This window comes from Acanthochromis polyacanthus, chromosome 21 (genome assembly GCF_021347895.1).
Source record: "Acanthochromis polyacanthus isolate Apoly-LR-REF ecotype Palm Island chromosome 21, KAUST_Apoly_ChrSc, whole genome shotgun sequence".
Classification (NCBI taxonomy): domain Eukaryota; kingdom Metazoa; phylum Chordata; class Actinopteri; family Pomacentridae; genus Acanthochromis; species Acanthochromis polyacanthus.
In genome coordinates, this window is record NC_067133.1 from 13,605,762 (window position 1) to 13,620,952 (window position 15,191).

General features: G+C 38.4%; 1 protein-coding gene across 1 annotated transcript in view; it reads right to left on the reverse strand.

Moving 5' to 3' along the window:
- Positions 1 to 1,588: 1,588 nt before the first annotated feature.
- Positions 1,589 to 15,191, reverse strand: part of sstr3 (somatostatin receptor 3) — a 28,997-nt gene continuing 15,394 nt past the window's right edge. The window contains exon 2 of the mRNA XM_022198486.2: positions 1,589 to 6,564. Coding sequence (XP_022054178.2) covers positions 5,071 to 6,507 — 1,437 coding nt within the window. The 5' untranslated portion in view covers positions 6,508 to 6,564 and the 3' untranslated portion in view covers positions 1,589 to 5,070. The remainder of the gene's footprint in view (positions 6,565 to 15,191) is intronic.

Genomic DNA, 15,191 nt, shown 5'->3' on the forward strand with positions numbered 1-15,191 from the left:
ACCGTTAGCGTCACCACATCATGATGCTGCCACCACCATGCTTCACAATGGGGTGTATTTTTGAGAATATGCAGTGTTGGTCTGATGGTCAAAAAGCTCGGTTTTGTTGTCATCAGATTGAAGAACCTTCTTCCAATGGGAAGTCAGACCTCAAGATGATGTTACATTTACATTTTTGACTTCTGCTCGTTTTATGAACAAAGTGTAAAAAAAAAACATGACCACCTCCAGATTTGCTTTGCTACTTTCCTCCAATCAACAAATCCTCATCAACAGACACATACTTCACTGAAGAACCAGAAGACCAAAAATTCTGAACATTTAAACATTAGACTCAACCGTAAAATCTTATTGAATAGGGCATTTGACTTCCACTGCTGTTTTCTTTAACTTTGTTGTCAGAGATATGAAATTCCACAAACATACTAGATTTCTTAATGCATAAGCCTACTAAGCTTTCTATTCCTCCACAATGTAACATATAAAATATACAGTCTTTGTCAGTCTTTCAGCTCCAGGAGATTCTTTGTGACATTCACCTAAAAGGCCACAATGTTTGCAACATTCCAGAGTATAAAATGTTTTACGATAAAGCCTGATGAAAGAAACACTAAATGAGATTGCACTGACTTATTCAAATAGCTGATGAGTAGGTCATGGCTTCAGTTCTCAATTGCAAACACTAGGTATTTTCCTTTACACAGAAAAATATATCATTACCCTGGAGTTGTCCTTTATATTGAAACACCAGTTGGCGGTTATTATAATCACTGTAAAATACAAGCGTGGGGATCCTAATGCCATTGTAATTAGACCAATAAACCACAAGAGTAAAACTTCCTGCCTATTATTGTGTAGCTTCCCTGTCTAAACAGCTGCAAAGCTGGGACATGGATCCTCAAAGCATTGGATTTGTCTTTTTCAGAACAAACCACAGATGCGGATCAATTCTGGGGAATTTGGAGACGAGGAATTCCTCAGGGAATACTGCTGCCATGAAGGGATGTACGTGGTCGCAACATGATGTGATGATAATGTCCGCTTGAATGCAGAACTCAACTTTTCCCAACAGAACGCTGCCCAGAGAATCATGCTGCATTCATTGGCTCATTTTTTACTTATTGTGCATCCTGCTACCATCTCTTCCTCACAGAAATGACACGTAAACACCCAGCTGTTCACATTACGTAAAAGAAAGCATGATTCATCCGTCCAAGTCACCTTCTTCCACTGCTTCATGGTGCAGATCTGATGCTCACAGATTAAGATTAAGCTTTACTGCAAATGGACACAAGTACAAGAAACACAGTCTTCTTGCATCTCCCAGCTTCTTTTTAAATTAGGATCAAAGCACAGGGTCAGCCACACTGGGTTAAAAGAACTACTGCATGCTGGGAACACCTCACAAGACCTACTGTTTTGGAGATCCTCTGACTCACACATCACAGTTTGTCAAAGTCTCTCAGGTTCTTTGGCTGCCCATTCTTCCTGCTTCAAACACATCAACTTCAAGAACTGACTGTTCATTTGCTACCTGAAATATTCCACCCCTTCAAAGATGCCACTGCAACAAGTTTGTGTTACTGAGTTCACCTTTCAGCAGTTTTAATGTTGTGTCTGACCAGTGTGTGACATAGGTACTTTTTTGTGGTTTTTTTTTTCCAACATTCAAACATGTTTATTGCATATAGACAATGATTATGTATAATAAAGAAAGAGAACTTCTGTCTGTAACAATATTAGTCTCATCCGTCATCTGCACAAAAGCACAACGACAGTGTGACTTGAACTGTGTGTAATTTACAGTTTGTTTTACACGATAACTTACATTCCTGAAACAGTTGAGCGCCTGTGTGCAGTACCCCACATACAAGCTGATAACGAAACAGTAAATGATTAACTTACAGGTCACAGAGGATGTAACAGGCAAATCTTTCAAATCAGCTATTGTATTTTGCTTAAAAAAAATCTGTTTTGTTTTCGCAAACCTTAAAAAAGAAATGTTCGAAACAACATCGTTGCCTTTCCACGTGTCTTTCTGGATCCATCCTAAACAGCAAACATCAGGCGGCATGAGCCAGTTTATCATCCAATGTCATCAAGAGCACGGCAACTCCCAGCGTTATCACATTCAGTGTTACAGAGCTCCCCCCCCCCAACTACAGCGACAAATCAACTCCTTCACAAAGGTCACAATTTTAGCTGCAACATAGATCACATTTAAAGAACACTCACATCAGTTAATACACCTACAATATCTGCATATATTTAGTGAGAAAATGTGAAGTCACACAATCTTGTCTTTGAGAAGTTCTGCTGCAACAAAACAACAAGTTTTCATGGAAACAATATTTTAAAATCTCAATATAATCAGTCTGAGTCATAGAAATGCAGCAGACAGACAATATATTAAAAAAGATGCTAAAAAAGTGAAGCCACCGTTATTTATATGACACATTTAAAACAACAGATCTTCTTTCCAATAGAGAAATATGATTAATTTACAAACAGGTTTAAATATTAGGTTATAAGATTAAGATCCTTTCAAATTCGCCTGACTTATTAAAAAGCTTAAAAAGTAAGTAACCCTAACCCTTTTGATTCTACAAAACCATGCAAGAAACCCAATAAATCCAAAGATTTCTCTCTGAACAGGAACCTTAGTGAGTGTTAGAGTAAATTTAGTGAGTGTGCAGAAAGTGAAAAATGTGAACCAATGAAACCAACATGACCAAGGAGTAAGGCTGAGGTTAAGTCCAGTACCAATCAGTTAAAAATTTCACTGACAGCCCCTGATCAGAACATTTCTAGAAACAAGTTTGGTCGAGGAGAGGTTTTACACCTGTACTTTTGTTTTAGATCAAAATGAAATGTCAGAAAATCTGTATCAAATGTGTTAGATGTGAAAGGGCCCTCAATCTTTTATTTTTTCCAAGTTAAAGTTAAATAATCTTGTCAAGCACCATTTTCATGAGGTATTTCATCTCTTTCTGTCTAGTGGATTTGCCATAATCCAACTTAAAGCATCTTTATCTTAAATTTCTCATCATTCACAGCCTAAACAAAGCTACACCGGCTTAAATCTAAAACTTTTCTTTTATTACTGTAGGGACTAGATCATTTCTTGTAGTGGCCAGATTTTTATGCTAGTTTTAAGTCAACAGACTACTGCTAACAATGACACATTTGACCTGACTTAAGAAGCACTAACAGGTTCAGAGTGAAGAAGGGGTGACTGAAGAGACTTTAAGGCATTCACTATTTAACATGCAGTCAATGGGCACACGACCATTTTCATCTGTTCTTGTTTGGGTGCTGTAGCTGATCAGACTGCTCACATAAATCAGTCATCATAATAATTATATATCAGACAGAGGAGGAGATATTTATACAGTTTAGGGCTTAAAATCATTTTCATTACAATCCTAAACTATTAACATATGTACAGACATAATATGAATGCAGGCAGAAAAAATCATTAAATAAAAGGAACCATGTCACTGGCAGTAGAAATGATTTATATGTACTCAGCAGATGAGCAGTGAAGGTTATTTAAGCGTTGTGGTGGTGTCATCATCAGAAACGTTGCACAGCAACATTGCTTCAGACGACAGGACGTCTGGTTTTTCTAAAAATGTGCGACCTTGAATCTTTTCCTGCACACGCCTTCATTGGAAGGACTTAAGATGAAGGGAAATGATGCAAGTGAGGGAAACGTGGATGTAAATATTAAAACTGCCATGTACCCATAGTGCCTTGAACTGCATGCATTTGGACTTTAAAATAAGATACTGAAAGAATACAAAGAACTGAGACTAACTCGATGTAAAATTATTCAGCTGTTCAGATCAACCTTGTCATGGTTCAAAAAATGTGTTGTTTTACTTTGGCATGTTAGCGCAGCCACCAACAGTCATTCTCCTTCTGACAGCAGCCTCTGGTTTTATGCAGGTTTGTGTCCAGCATTGTCACTGTGACATATTCTTCAGTATCTCTGCTTATTCTGCGCTCTATTCTATATTCTATTCAAATTCAAAATTGAATCTCTGTGTTAATTTCAGTTTTAGAGCACAGACATCCAAAGCAACTTTTCATAAACGTCAATAAAGCATTCCAGTAAAACACATTACCAAGCAAGTTTAGTGTATCTGAACAAACAGTTAAACCTTTAAGTAATACCCACTCTCTAAATTCACCTTTGTTACGTATAGATGCTGGCAGCACTTGATCCAGGTTAGGGAAAGATCCTTATCAAAACTCATGACATGTTTATTAGGTGAGACTGCAATCTTTTACCAATCTTAACCAATGTGTTTCTGTTCTGAGACTCAGGATGGTGCCTAAGTTTTGCACTGTTCACCCACCATCCACCCCGATCACCTCTCCACAACTTCTCTGGAAAAACACAGAACATTATCCTGACAGCATAATATGTCAGACTAGTATATAAACACAATTTCAAGGAGATGGAGTTGCAGGCAAACATAAAGCCAAGTCACGAACAGTTGTGTTTCCATATAGTTCTCAAACAAATTAGAAATTTTTTTTAAAATGTCAGAAGAAGTATAAAAAAGGAAAATATGAATATTCCTGTTTTCTTTTATTGTTTAGAGTGAATGAACTAGGCTACCTAGTGTTGTCAGAAGGTGGCGCTACAGTCTGAAACAAACAAAACTTTGACCATTTTTGAGAGAAAAACAAGAATTTGTTGGGAAAATTGTAATTTTACTTACGTGTCAGCTGGTATCTGACTGTTTCATGTTCAGACAAGAGGACGTATAGAAGGTGACTTCAAGCATAAATACAGCCAAACCTGAGCAAGGGATTGTCACATTATGGAATACAGAAGTTTAAAATATAAACAAAAAATTAAATAAAGGCACATATTTTTACATTCATTTATACATGCATATATACACATTCTGTATATACACATTATACACTCATGGACATGAGTCTGTTAATCAACAATGTCATTGTTAAGGCCTGTCTGAGTTTTTCTTTGTTTGTTGCATTGCAAACATTAGATTAGAGGCAGACCTTCCAATGTCATAATACTGATATTTTACACTATAAATAACTTATCTCCAACGAGGTGCTCTGTTCCATGTTGTCCTCTGGCAGAGTTTTGATGCTCCCACTTTTGGCTCCATTGAGCAGCAGTGGGACAGTTAGCGAGGACCCGTTGGCAAAATCTTTCCCCTTCGAGTCTCCAGCGTTGTCCCTCTTGTCTGGAGATGACAGCTCCGTCGCTCCTTTCTCTGCAAACAGCGGCTGCGAGCTCTTCGTCTGGAAGCTGCCGTTTCCGTTCTGAGCGATTCTATAGACCTCAGTCATTTCTGAGACGTCTTCATCATCCTCATCCTCTTCGTCCCTGATGGCTCGTCTCAGGCTCTCCCTGGGCATCAGCGCCCTCCTCCCCTCGTCCTGCTGCTGCTGGTGCTCCATGGGTTCGTGGTTCTCCACCTTCCTCGTGGAGCGGCATAGGGCTTTCCGGAAACCCCTCTTGAAGTTGTCTGACAGGAAGCCGTAGACGATGGGGTTTGCGCAGCTGTTAGCATAGCCGAGCACCACGACAAAGTAGTAAAGGCCTTGGTACTCTTCAGGGAGGGACACCAGCAGGTTGATGATGTTGAGGGCGTAGAAAGGTAGCCAGCAGAAGACAAACACCGCAACGACTATCACAACCATGCGTGTCACTTTGCGCTCCGACTTCCTCCGCTTGGTGGAGGTGGCGTGGACTTTTTTACCCGAACTACGGATCTTGAAGACAATGAGCAGATAGCAGAGGCAGATGATGAGAAGAGGGCAGAAGAATCCAACGGTGGAGGTGTAAATGATGAAAGCAGCGCTCCAGATGTTTGCCGGCTGAGGCCAAGCAATGTTACAGGTGCCTCCTGCCTTCTGTATGTTTGCAAAGATGACCACCGGCAGAACAACAAGAAATGACAGCGCCCACACGGTGCCGTTCACCACTTTGGCTACCTGAGGACGCCGCCACTTTGAGGACCGAATGGGGTGGACCACGGCGAGATAGCGGTCGATGCTCATCACCGTCAGGCAGAAGATGCTGGTGAACTGGTTGATGGAGTCGACGGCCATGACCAGGCGGCACATGAAGGAGCCAAAAGGCCATGACTGGAGGGTGTTCTGAACGGCCAGGAAGGGCAGGCCGAGCATGAAGAGCTCGTCAGCGATGGCCAAATTCAGGATGTAGATGTTTGTCACTGACTCTATCTTGGAGTAGTGCAGCACAATGTGAATCACCAAAGTGTTTCCGCCCAGGCCAATGATACACACAATGATGTATATGAGTGGGATGAGGATCCCTGCCACGCTGGGACCTGAGGAGACATCTGGGATGGTGGAGTTGGTGGAGTTGAACAGCGTCTCATTCAGATCGCTGTCGTTGAACATGAGCAGAAACAGAGGGAGGCCGGGCGAAGGGCTGGCCAGGCTGCCGTTCTCCCACGTCTCAGCCGTCATCTCCACCCCGGGAAGTGCCATGGATGTGCTCTTCCTGACGATTTGTCCTTCTGCGTTCTCAGCTCCCGCCCATCTGTTCTGTTGGGAAGGAAAAAAACAGCTCTTGAAGCGAATGGCTGACATTTTTCATTCTTGTTTCATCTTAAAGGCGACGGAAAGGAAAACAAATGAAAAATAAAGACCTTTATTTCCCAAAGACATGAGACAATGATGCGGTTATTACAAACACCGGTTGGCTTTTAGTGCTTTGAAATATATTTGTTATATCTCTTGAACTGTTAGTAACCAACACACAAACACGGTCTTAAAATAGTTGATAATTGGTCCAAAAATCTATAAATTGCACATAAACAGGATTTTTACTATACAAAAATACATATATTAGTCAATAATTGAATAAAAGAAAATAATTTTTCTCTATTTTTATATTGCTTCAATATGTTAAACACTCAAAACTAAATGTTCAACTCTTTGTGTTGGTATCAAAGTCCCACAGAATTTAAGCATTTCCATATCACATCAGGTAGTACATGATGTAACATGTTGATCATAAGATAATCAGAATATTGCATGACCTGTTTTATTTTTTTTTTCCGTGTAGCATTTTCTTATGAAATAATCTTAATCAAACACTGTTAAATTCATAGAAAAGAGAAAAAAATACAATTCATGCAGTAATATGTTTTATGCCACTATTATTCACTATTATTCTTATAATTTAAAATTCTTCATGATTGTCTTAAGCCATAAAACTTGTGTAAGTTGTGTATTTTATGTGTAAATTGAGCATTTTTGGTATTTTAACAATAGGAATCGAGTAAGTTGGTTATTCACAACAAATTTTGTGGTAATTCCCTATTTTTTAATGAACCAATCTGTTTTTGGTACGTCCCTCACCCCTGGTTCTACAGTTGCTATTGTTATTTTTAGAAACACAAAAACGAGTAAAACCATACCTTTGAATAATTGGGATGCATTTGTTCCCTTGCTCAGGGACTATTGATGTACTACAGAAAAAAGTGAACCAGCGTTGTAACCATGACAACTCAAGGTTAGACCTTAAGTTACCTCAACAACCTCAAATCCTGTTTTACAGTTCAAGCGTCAGGTGAATGACGATATGTTTCCAATGATAAACACAGAGGGACAATTCATACAGGGCGAGTGGCAGGAACAAAAACGAAAACGTCAGTAAACAGATAAAGTGATGAAAAGCAGGCGGGATCGATCCAGTGACTCACAGGAAACAATTAAAACCTGGCTGAAGGTGGATGTTTGCATTTAGATTGATTCGACCACAGCGGCTGTATCTGGCTGTTTTGATACAGCAGACGAATTAAACAGAGGGTTTTCCCACACATGGATGACGCTGGTAATTGACATTTAATTAGTAACCCGGCAGCACTTTGTTTAACCTGAACTGGGAACGCACGAGGAGAGGAGAGTCGATGGGAAGACGCTGTGGAGGTGAACCTGAAAACAGATATGTACTGACCAGCGACTGAAGAGAAACAACAGCTGCTGCATCTGCCCACACACTCAGTCACATCCATTAGAAATGAAGCGGAAACACAAAAATGAGGCTCTGTTCAGGCTGATATCAGTCAGCTCATCAGATCCAAACTAAATGTAAGGATTGTCATTAATTCACTGACACTTTAGTTTTCTATCAAGTTTCAAATAAAGTCTCAATTTTTTTTCTCAATCTGAAAATATGCAGATATTATCACGGTGTTGGTGCATAAATAACATCGCTGCATACAGTCCACTTTAGTCCAAACTAAATTATTTTACATTCATTAAAAGAACAGGCACAAAATGTGAAATGTCAAAAAAAAATATTAATTATTAAAAGTTAATTTAATAAATTGACTTGAATATAAGAATAGTTTCTGTTTTAATAGAGAAGTCATTAACATGTTTCTTCAAAGTTCTGTCTAATACAGTCATAGCAGTACCAAGATTCTTGTGTTACCGTTGGGGGCAGGCAATTAAATATTAACAGTTTCACAACTTATTACAATAAAAAGGGAAGATGAGCACTTCCCAGACCTACAGTGAATGTAATTATCTTTAGATTAAACAGCTATCAGAAAATGGATATTACACACATAAATTATGGATTACACAATCTATATTTGGTATATATTGTGTAAGATCTTTGTTTTAATGGTTGTCCTTTATGGAAGTGTTCTATACTGCAGCACAATTAATTTATGATTTGATTTTACCCATCTCTACTGGCATGCTTGACTGCTGATGTGCAAACAATGCTTATTGTCAAAGGAACTTCATGTTTGTGATTTAAACCACAAATCAGGAACAACAATATTTAATTTCGACTATGATGGACTTTTAATCTACATGTTGGCAGACTGATGTTAGCATTTTGCTCCAAGCAGAACCTACTCATTCAGTCTCACACAGCCGCTACCATGGACAGGTAACGGAAAATAATGCAAAGAACTAAAATCATTAATATCGGGAGATGTGGTTGGACACCTGAAATGTCTTGTAGATTTAGAATTAGATAAAAGACTCAAATGATGGTCATATCTGCACTTTAAATACAACACTTTGCCAAAGTCTGAGGCCACCATTAGGCTTGTTGTGTCACAGGGTTATAACTGCAGTACATATGCATTACTTAGTATACAGGAAGCATACATACAGTATTTAGAAAACACACAAAAAATGCACTTTAACCCATTTTTACAGGTTAAAGTGGCAAGTATTTAATGTGACCTCCCATTGTACTTGTCTTAAACCCAATGAGCATACAGAATAATGTTAAGGCACCAATCTTCTGTTGGTTTATCAGGTTACTGGTGTTGAGCATTAAATACACATATTGTAAGAGTTTACCTCACTGAACGCTTGTTGATGTACAAAACCAGGCTTCATTCACGCCATTCCATTCGAAATGTCAAAGATTCCACAATTTGAAAAGACATAAAATCATAATTTCACATCAGCAAGGCCACTGTCAAAGGGAAAAAAACACAGCAAAAAAACACAGCAAATCAATAGATATTTAAATAGATATTTAAACTTTTTTTTAAAGAAATTAGAAGAATCTGGAGAGGGGAAGGACAAAAAATGAGTGGAAGGCCAAGAGAATAGTCTGCGTCCGATGAAAAGTTTGCTATTTAAGACACCAGAAGGAACCTTGATCAGGAACTCTGTGAGCATCTGGATGCTAAATTGAAATCCCTATTTAGTCCAGAGAAGCTGGACTAGGAAGGGTCACCTGGCAACCACGAGGAACCCTGACAGTGTTGGACTGACCTCCTCAGAGTCCAGACCTGGATATTGTAGAAGCTGTACGGGATTATGTGCACAAAGAAAGTAAACAAAATACAGCCCAAGCCTAAAGATAAAAACTGGGGAGTGCTGGAAGAAGCTTAGTGTAAGATACCACAAGACTACTGCAGAAAACTTCTGTTCCACATGTGCTCAGTGCAAAAGGAGGTCATCCTAAATACATAGCCTGTAGAAGCCGTTGTGTCGTAAAAATTGTAATTGTGCATCCTGCAGTTCATACTGTATTTCAATCCTCTGAACTCAATGCAGTTTCTGTGATTTTTTTGGTCCTGTGTCAGTTTTCCTGACTCTGGGTTCATTTTTCACAGCAATATATAGTTCTGGACGTCCATATGGAAACAGCACAACCATAACCAAAAGTAGACAACTGAAAAGTGTCCACAATACTGGAAAAATAGTAGTTCTACATACTTAAGATATTTTGCTAAGCTGTTTTTGTTCATCCCTATGCTTAGCCCCTGTCTGCTCTGTGTAAACACAACCTGCAGTTCATCCTAGTTCAAGTTAAAAGGTCCCTAAGTCAGTCATGGTTTCTCAGTTGTGATAAGCAGCTCAACATTTCTTGGTATTTTCAAATTCTGGCTACTGTAATATATTCTTTTTTGTGTGTGTTTTTTATCGAAAACAAGATGACTTTGATATAATATTGTGACTTAAAGCTAAAATTTGGTAAATTTTCCAGACTAAGCCGAAAGTTACACAATTAGTTCAAGGATTATCAGTTTTACCTGTTTGTACATTTTCTTGCTATGATGAATGGGGTAATTTGGCAATTAACAACAAAAAACAACAACAACAACAACAAAAAGCAACAAAAACTTGCCTTTCAAACCCACATGTGGGTTTGGGGGTTCAGAGGGCTTTTAAAGAGCATGGAAAACAGGATGTATAGTTATACAACCTTGTTAAAACAGAAAAACTAATGGTGCAATAAGACTTTTGCACAGTACTGTATAATACTAAAGATGGCTGCCAATTAGCTTAGCTCGCTTGATGTCTAGCAGTAAGTAAAATCAGCCCACTAGCACCTCAGAATAAATGTTAGCTTAATATGTTATTTTTTTTAAAAAAAAAGCAGAGTTAAACAGACATATCGTGCTCTGCTGTTCAAGTCGACTATATCTACCATAAAGACATGATCACATTCTCATCAAACTCTTTGCCATCAGGTAAGTAAGTGAATTTCCAAAATGTGTTTTGATGATGCCACATTACAGTAGATGTGCAAGATAGAAATGACATACCTATAGAGGCATACGCAGGTTTGTTATTCAATTTCACTCTTCACTGACTGCACAGCTGCACCACGCAGCATTCAGCCTGATACAAAAATAAAGGCATCGCAAGCATCACTTTAAAGAAAGTCATCTCAGAAGTGTTTTTGTCCTTTTCGTGCTCTCAGAGAATCAGCAGTGAGAACAGCACAGATGCGCCCCGAGCTCTTTGACAGAGTTCATCAAACAAACCGACTGAAAGGTTATTGTCACGACAGGGCGACAGCTGCACAGTCGATAAAAAAGCCTTTCAGTCTCTTCAGTTCAATTTAAAAGACTCATGAGGAAAAATACAAGCAGGAAACAGCAAAACAAGAAAAACACCGTAAGTGTTTGGTTTGTTCTTTTTATGAGACCCAGAGTGGTGTCTTTGATTTCAGCAGTGTCACATTAATCATTTTTCAATATCTCCAATTCTCGTGATTACGGACATTTCACATTAAATTTGGGCTCCATGGAAACCAGAGGAGGAGAAAAGGCAGAGATCAGGGTCATAAATCAAACAGAACCAAATAAAACAAGAGTGGATTGTTTTTCCTTCTTCCCGAGTGAAAGTGTTTGAAAGAGAAGAAGAAAGAAAACCCGCTGATGTTCTGCTCTTTGATGATGAACAAGGACACGATAATGAAAACAGCTCAGGCTTGAGGCGCTTCACGTATGATAAACCATTAAAAACCAAGATGAGTCTCATATATTGACATCCCAGAACACTGATAGAGCTGATTAATTAAATATCAAATATTGACCTTTCATATAGCAATTGTACAAAGCAGAAACCCTCTGCATTAATGGTTTAATACAATTTTCTCTTCCAATTATTCTAACAGGACTTTACCACATCAGCTCTGGTTCTCATTATGAAGATAAACCTTTTTAATTATGAAACAACTGGTTCAGGTTTACCTCCATAACAGAAAATGCCAACATTGTTCAAATGCTTCCAGAAAGGCCTTTTGCCCTACAGGGCCACAAGAAAAGAAACAACTATACATCTGAATAAGTTCAATTTAGAAGATTAGTTCTACTTAAAAGAGAAGCAGAGAGTTTTTTTGCACAAGAGAACAAAAGAAGGGCATGGCACCATTTACACTGTGAGTAGAAATGCAACCCAACATCACAAAAAGTCTAAATGCGTCCAAGAAGCATTTAACAGAAATCAGAGTCTGATTGCGCAGACTGCTTAAGGTTTGAAAGGCGCTTCAAAATTACACAGAAATTATTTTCTTCCATAGTGGTTCACAGGACCCAGATGGAAAACTAGCACCAAGTCTTAATATTCACAGAACAACAATGGATAAAAGTACATTCCACAGTTAATCTTCACCAATGTGTCTAAAATTCGGACAGAAATCAGGAATTGTTAAAAAATGAAATATACTTGCAAATTCATGTCTAGATGTATAAACCCACACATTGTATTGTACGTACACCACAATAGTCGCTTGTGTTTCTAGTATTTTTATGTCTTATATTACGGTCTTTGCATTAGCCTGTTGTTGGAAATCGACTGTCTGACTTACCTTGAAAGTACTTACTGTATATATCCACACAAATACTGAACACAATATAATTTGCAGCTCTCTAGAGAATTTGACGTAATCGTTCAGTAAAAATGTCAGATATTTTCTTTATAAATGCAGTTGTTTGCTGCTTCTCTTTCATACATTCTTTAACAAAGAATCAACTCAAGCAATTTAGAGACTTCACCTTGGGCTCTGTGGGACTGAATGTCATGTTTCTTTCATCAATGGACTGAAAAATTTGTGAAAATAGCTACAAGTGGCAGAAAAGGAAAACATATTGCAAGATTAGCAGCCACGTCTTCAAATGAATCATTCAGTAACGCCATTTCATATTTCTACAACCGCAATGCCCTTCACAATAGCCCATTTATCAAGCTCAACAGCTGCATCTCAAACGCCTTGAAGTCGGTCTAATATCTGCATCGTATTTGTCATATTTCAACCTGCCTCATTAGTCTTCATACTGACACCCTTCAGACCTCTCTGAATCCATTCAGGTTGTAAATTGAGGTTCTGAACCGCTGCAGGCATAACGTGGAATCAAGACATCCCGAGACCTAAACGTCCGTCTTTGTTCATCTTTGAATGAGACGAGAGGAGGCCTTGTATTTCAGCTGTATTACCTCATGTCCCCATCCAGTATGTGAGCTGTCGATTTCTGCTGAATATCTTCACAAAAGAGGCTAAAATGGCACATGATTTATATTTGAGTCTTAGCAAATGTCCACTGGATTTGTCTCTTTTAGCCATGCTGTGTCCACCTAACTTTGTTTGTCAGTGAATTATTCTGGACAAAGCTTTATTTAAGGCCTTGCTTGAGCTTTTGTAGCAAAGACAGATTGCATGTTGGAGCTTCATATTCCAACCTTTTAAACGGTCAATCCACGAGGCATTAAATGTCCTATACGGCGAAAAATCCATTTTTACTGCTTGGTGGCTGCTATAACCTTGGAGCTACAATTGTAGAGCCGCTGAGATGTGAAGGTGTTTACTTTGACGTCAGCTGCTTTATCTCAGACTAGTTTCTTGGAAGTGGCTGAGAAATAAATCAATAGCAAGTACAGGCTTGTTCCATCGAGAGTTCAGTCCTTACTGGAATAATTATGCAAACAACATAATGGTTTACTGTTTAAACAAAGCCATTTCATCTTACGGGAGGGTGCTGTTTTCAAGTGCCCGCAAAGACTGAAATTATTTTTCCTGGTCTAGATATAAAAAGAATAAACAACATAGTATTTATGATAGCAGCATCATTTTCCACAGTCGTGATTTCCCTCTAAAACACTCAACACCAAGGCTGCAATTAAGATGTTTTTTATTGTGGATTATCCTGTCAGTCATTTTCACAGTTAACTGATCTGTTGTTCGGTCTATAAAATGTCAGAAAGTGCTGAAAAATATTCATCAGCGTTTCCTAAAGCCCAACATGACGCCCTGAAATGTCTTATTTTATGGACAGACCAAAGATATTCAGTTGCTATCATAGAAGAGGAAAGACACAGAACAAATCCAATTTAAGAAGCTGAAATCAGAGCATTATATGTGATTTCTATTAGATTTTTAACAACGTATTTCCTTAAATTGTCTTTAATTTTGCAGAAGGGTTACAAAGAATCAAATATATAAAGAACCATTCACCCAAACATCACACAGCATCACACTCCTTCATGCTTTGGTGCTCAGTGTAGAGAGATACTGTGGCTGCTATTTATCTGGAGGTGATCCATATAAAAACAACACAAATAAACCAAAAAACTAACAATAATCACCTGCAATTATCAGCTTTTAACAGAAGTCAAATGTCGACTGACTGATAGCAACAGTCTGACATGATAACTGCTCATCCTTCATTATTTCTTGGTTTATCTTCCACTCACCATTATTTAAACTTACTGTAGGTATGATTTAAGTTTTGCAGGGAAGAATATCTGCAGTCTGAATGTGGACCTTTAAATTCCATAGCAAAATAAATAAGCAAAACAGAAGCTGGTATTTGTTTGAGGAAATCAAAATTCAGCCTTAAGGCTCAAAGCAACAATTTCAAGCTTTAGGAATAAATAATCTATTTGCCTTCGAGAAAGAAAACAGATGAGCCCAGTGTAAATGAACATGCAAACTAATTAAAAAAAGGTGCCACACTTCATGCAGTTCCTTGCTAATTACAGGCAGCTGCAGAACCCTCTCAGGGCTGCTACTGATGTTTCTAATGTTGGGCATCAAATTAACTTTCCGTCTGTGCTGATATTAAAATTTTCGTCCACTGCTTTTGGGAGAAAAAAAAAAAAAGAAGTCCACACAAACATGGCTTTACAAAATATCTCCACACATGAGAATGCAACTACAAATGTTGTGATGAGGATGCCAGCATTTCATCAATATCAAGTTCAACATATACCGGATGTAGATGCAGAGGTTTTTGCATGCTGGTGAAGTGGCTCAGCAATGCCAAGATGCTATCTAGTAACACAAATCAACAGCTGAGGTGTGACATATTCGCTTCCCAACTCTGTTTTTCACGTCCGCTTGGATACACACGAACCAGAGTTTTTAAAAACCTGCACTTTAGAAAACAGGTCTGCTTGAG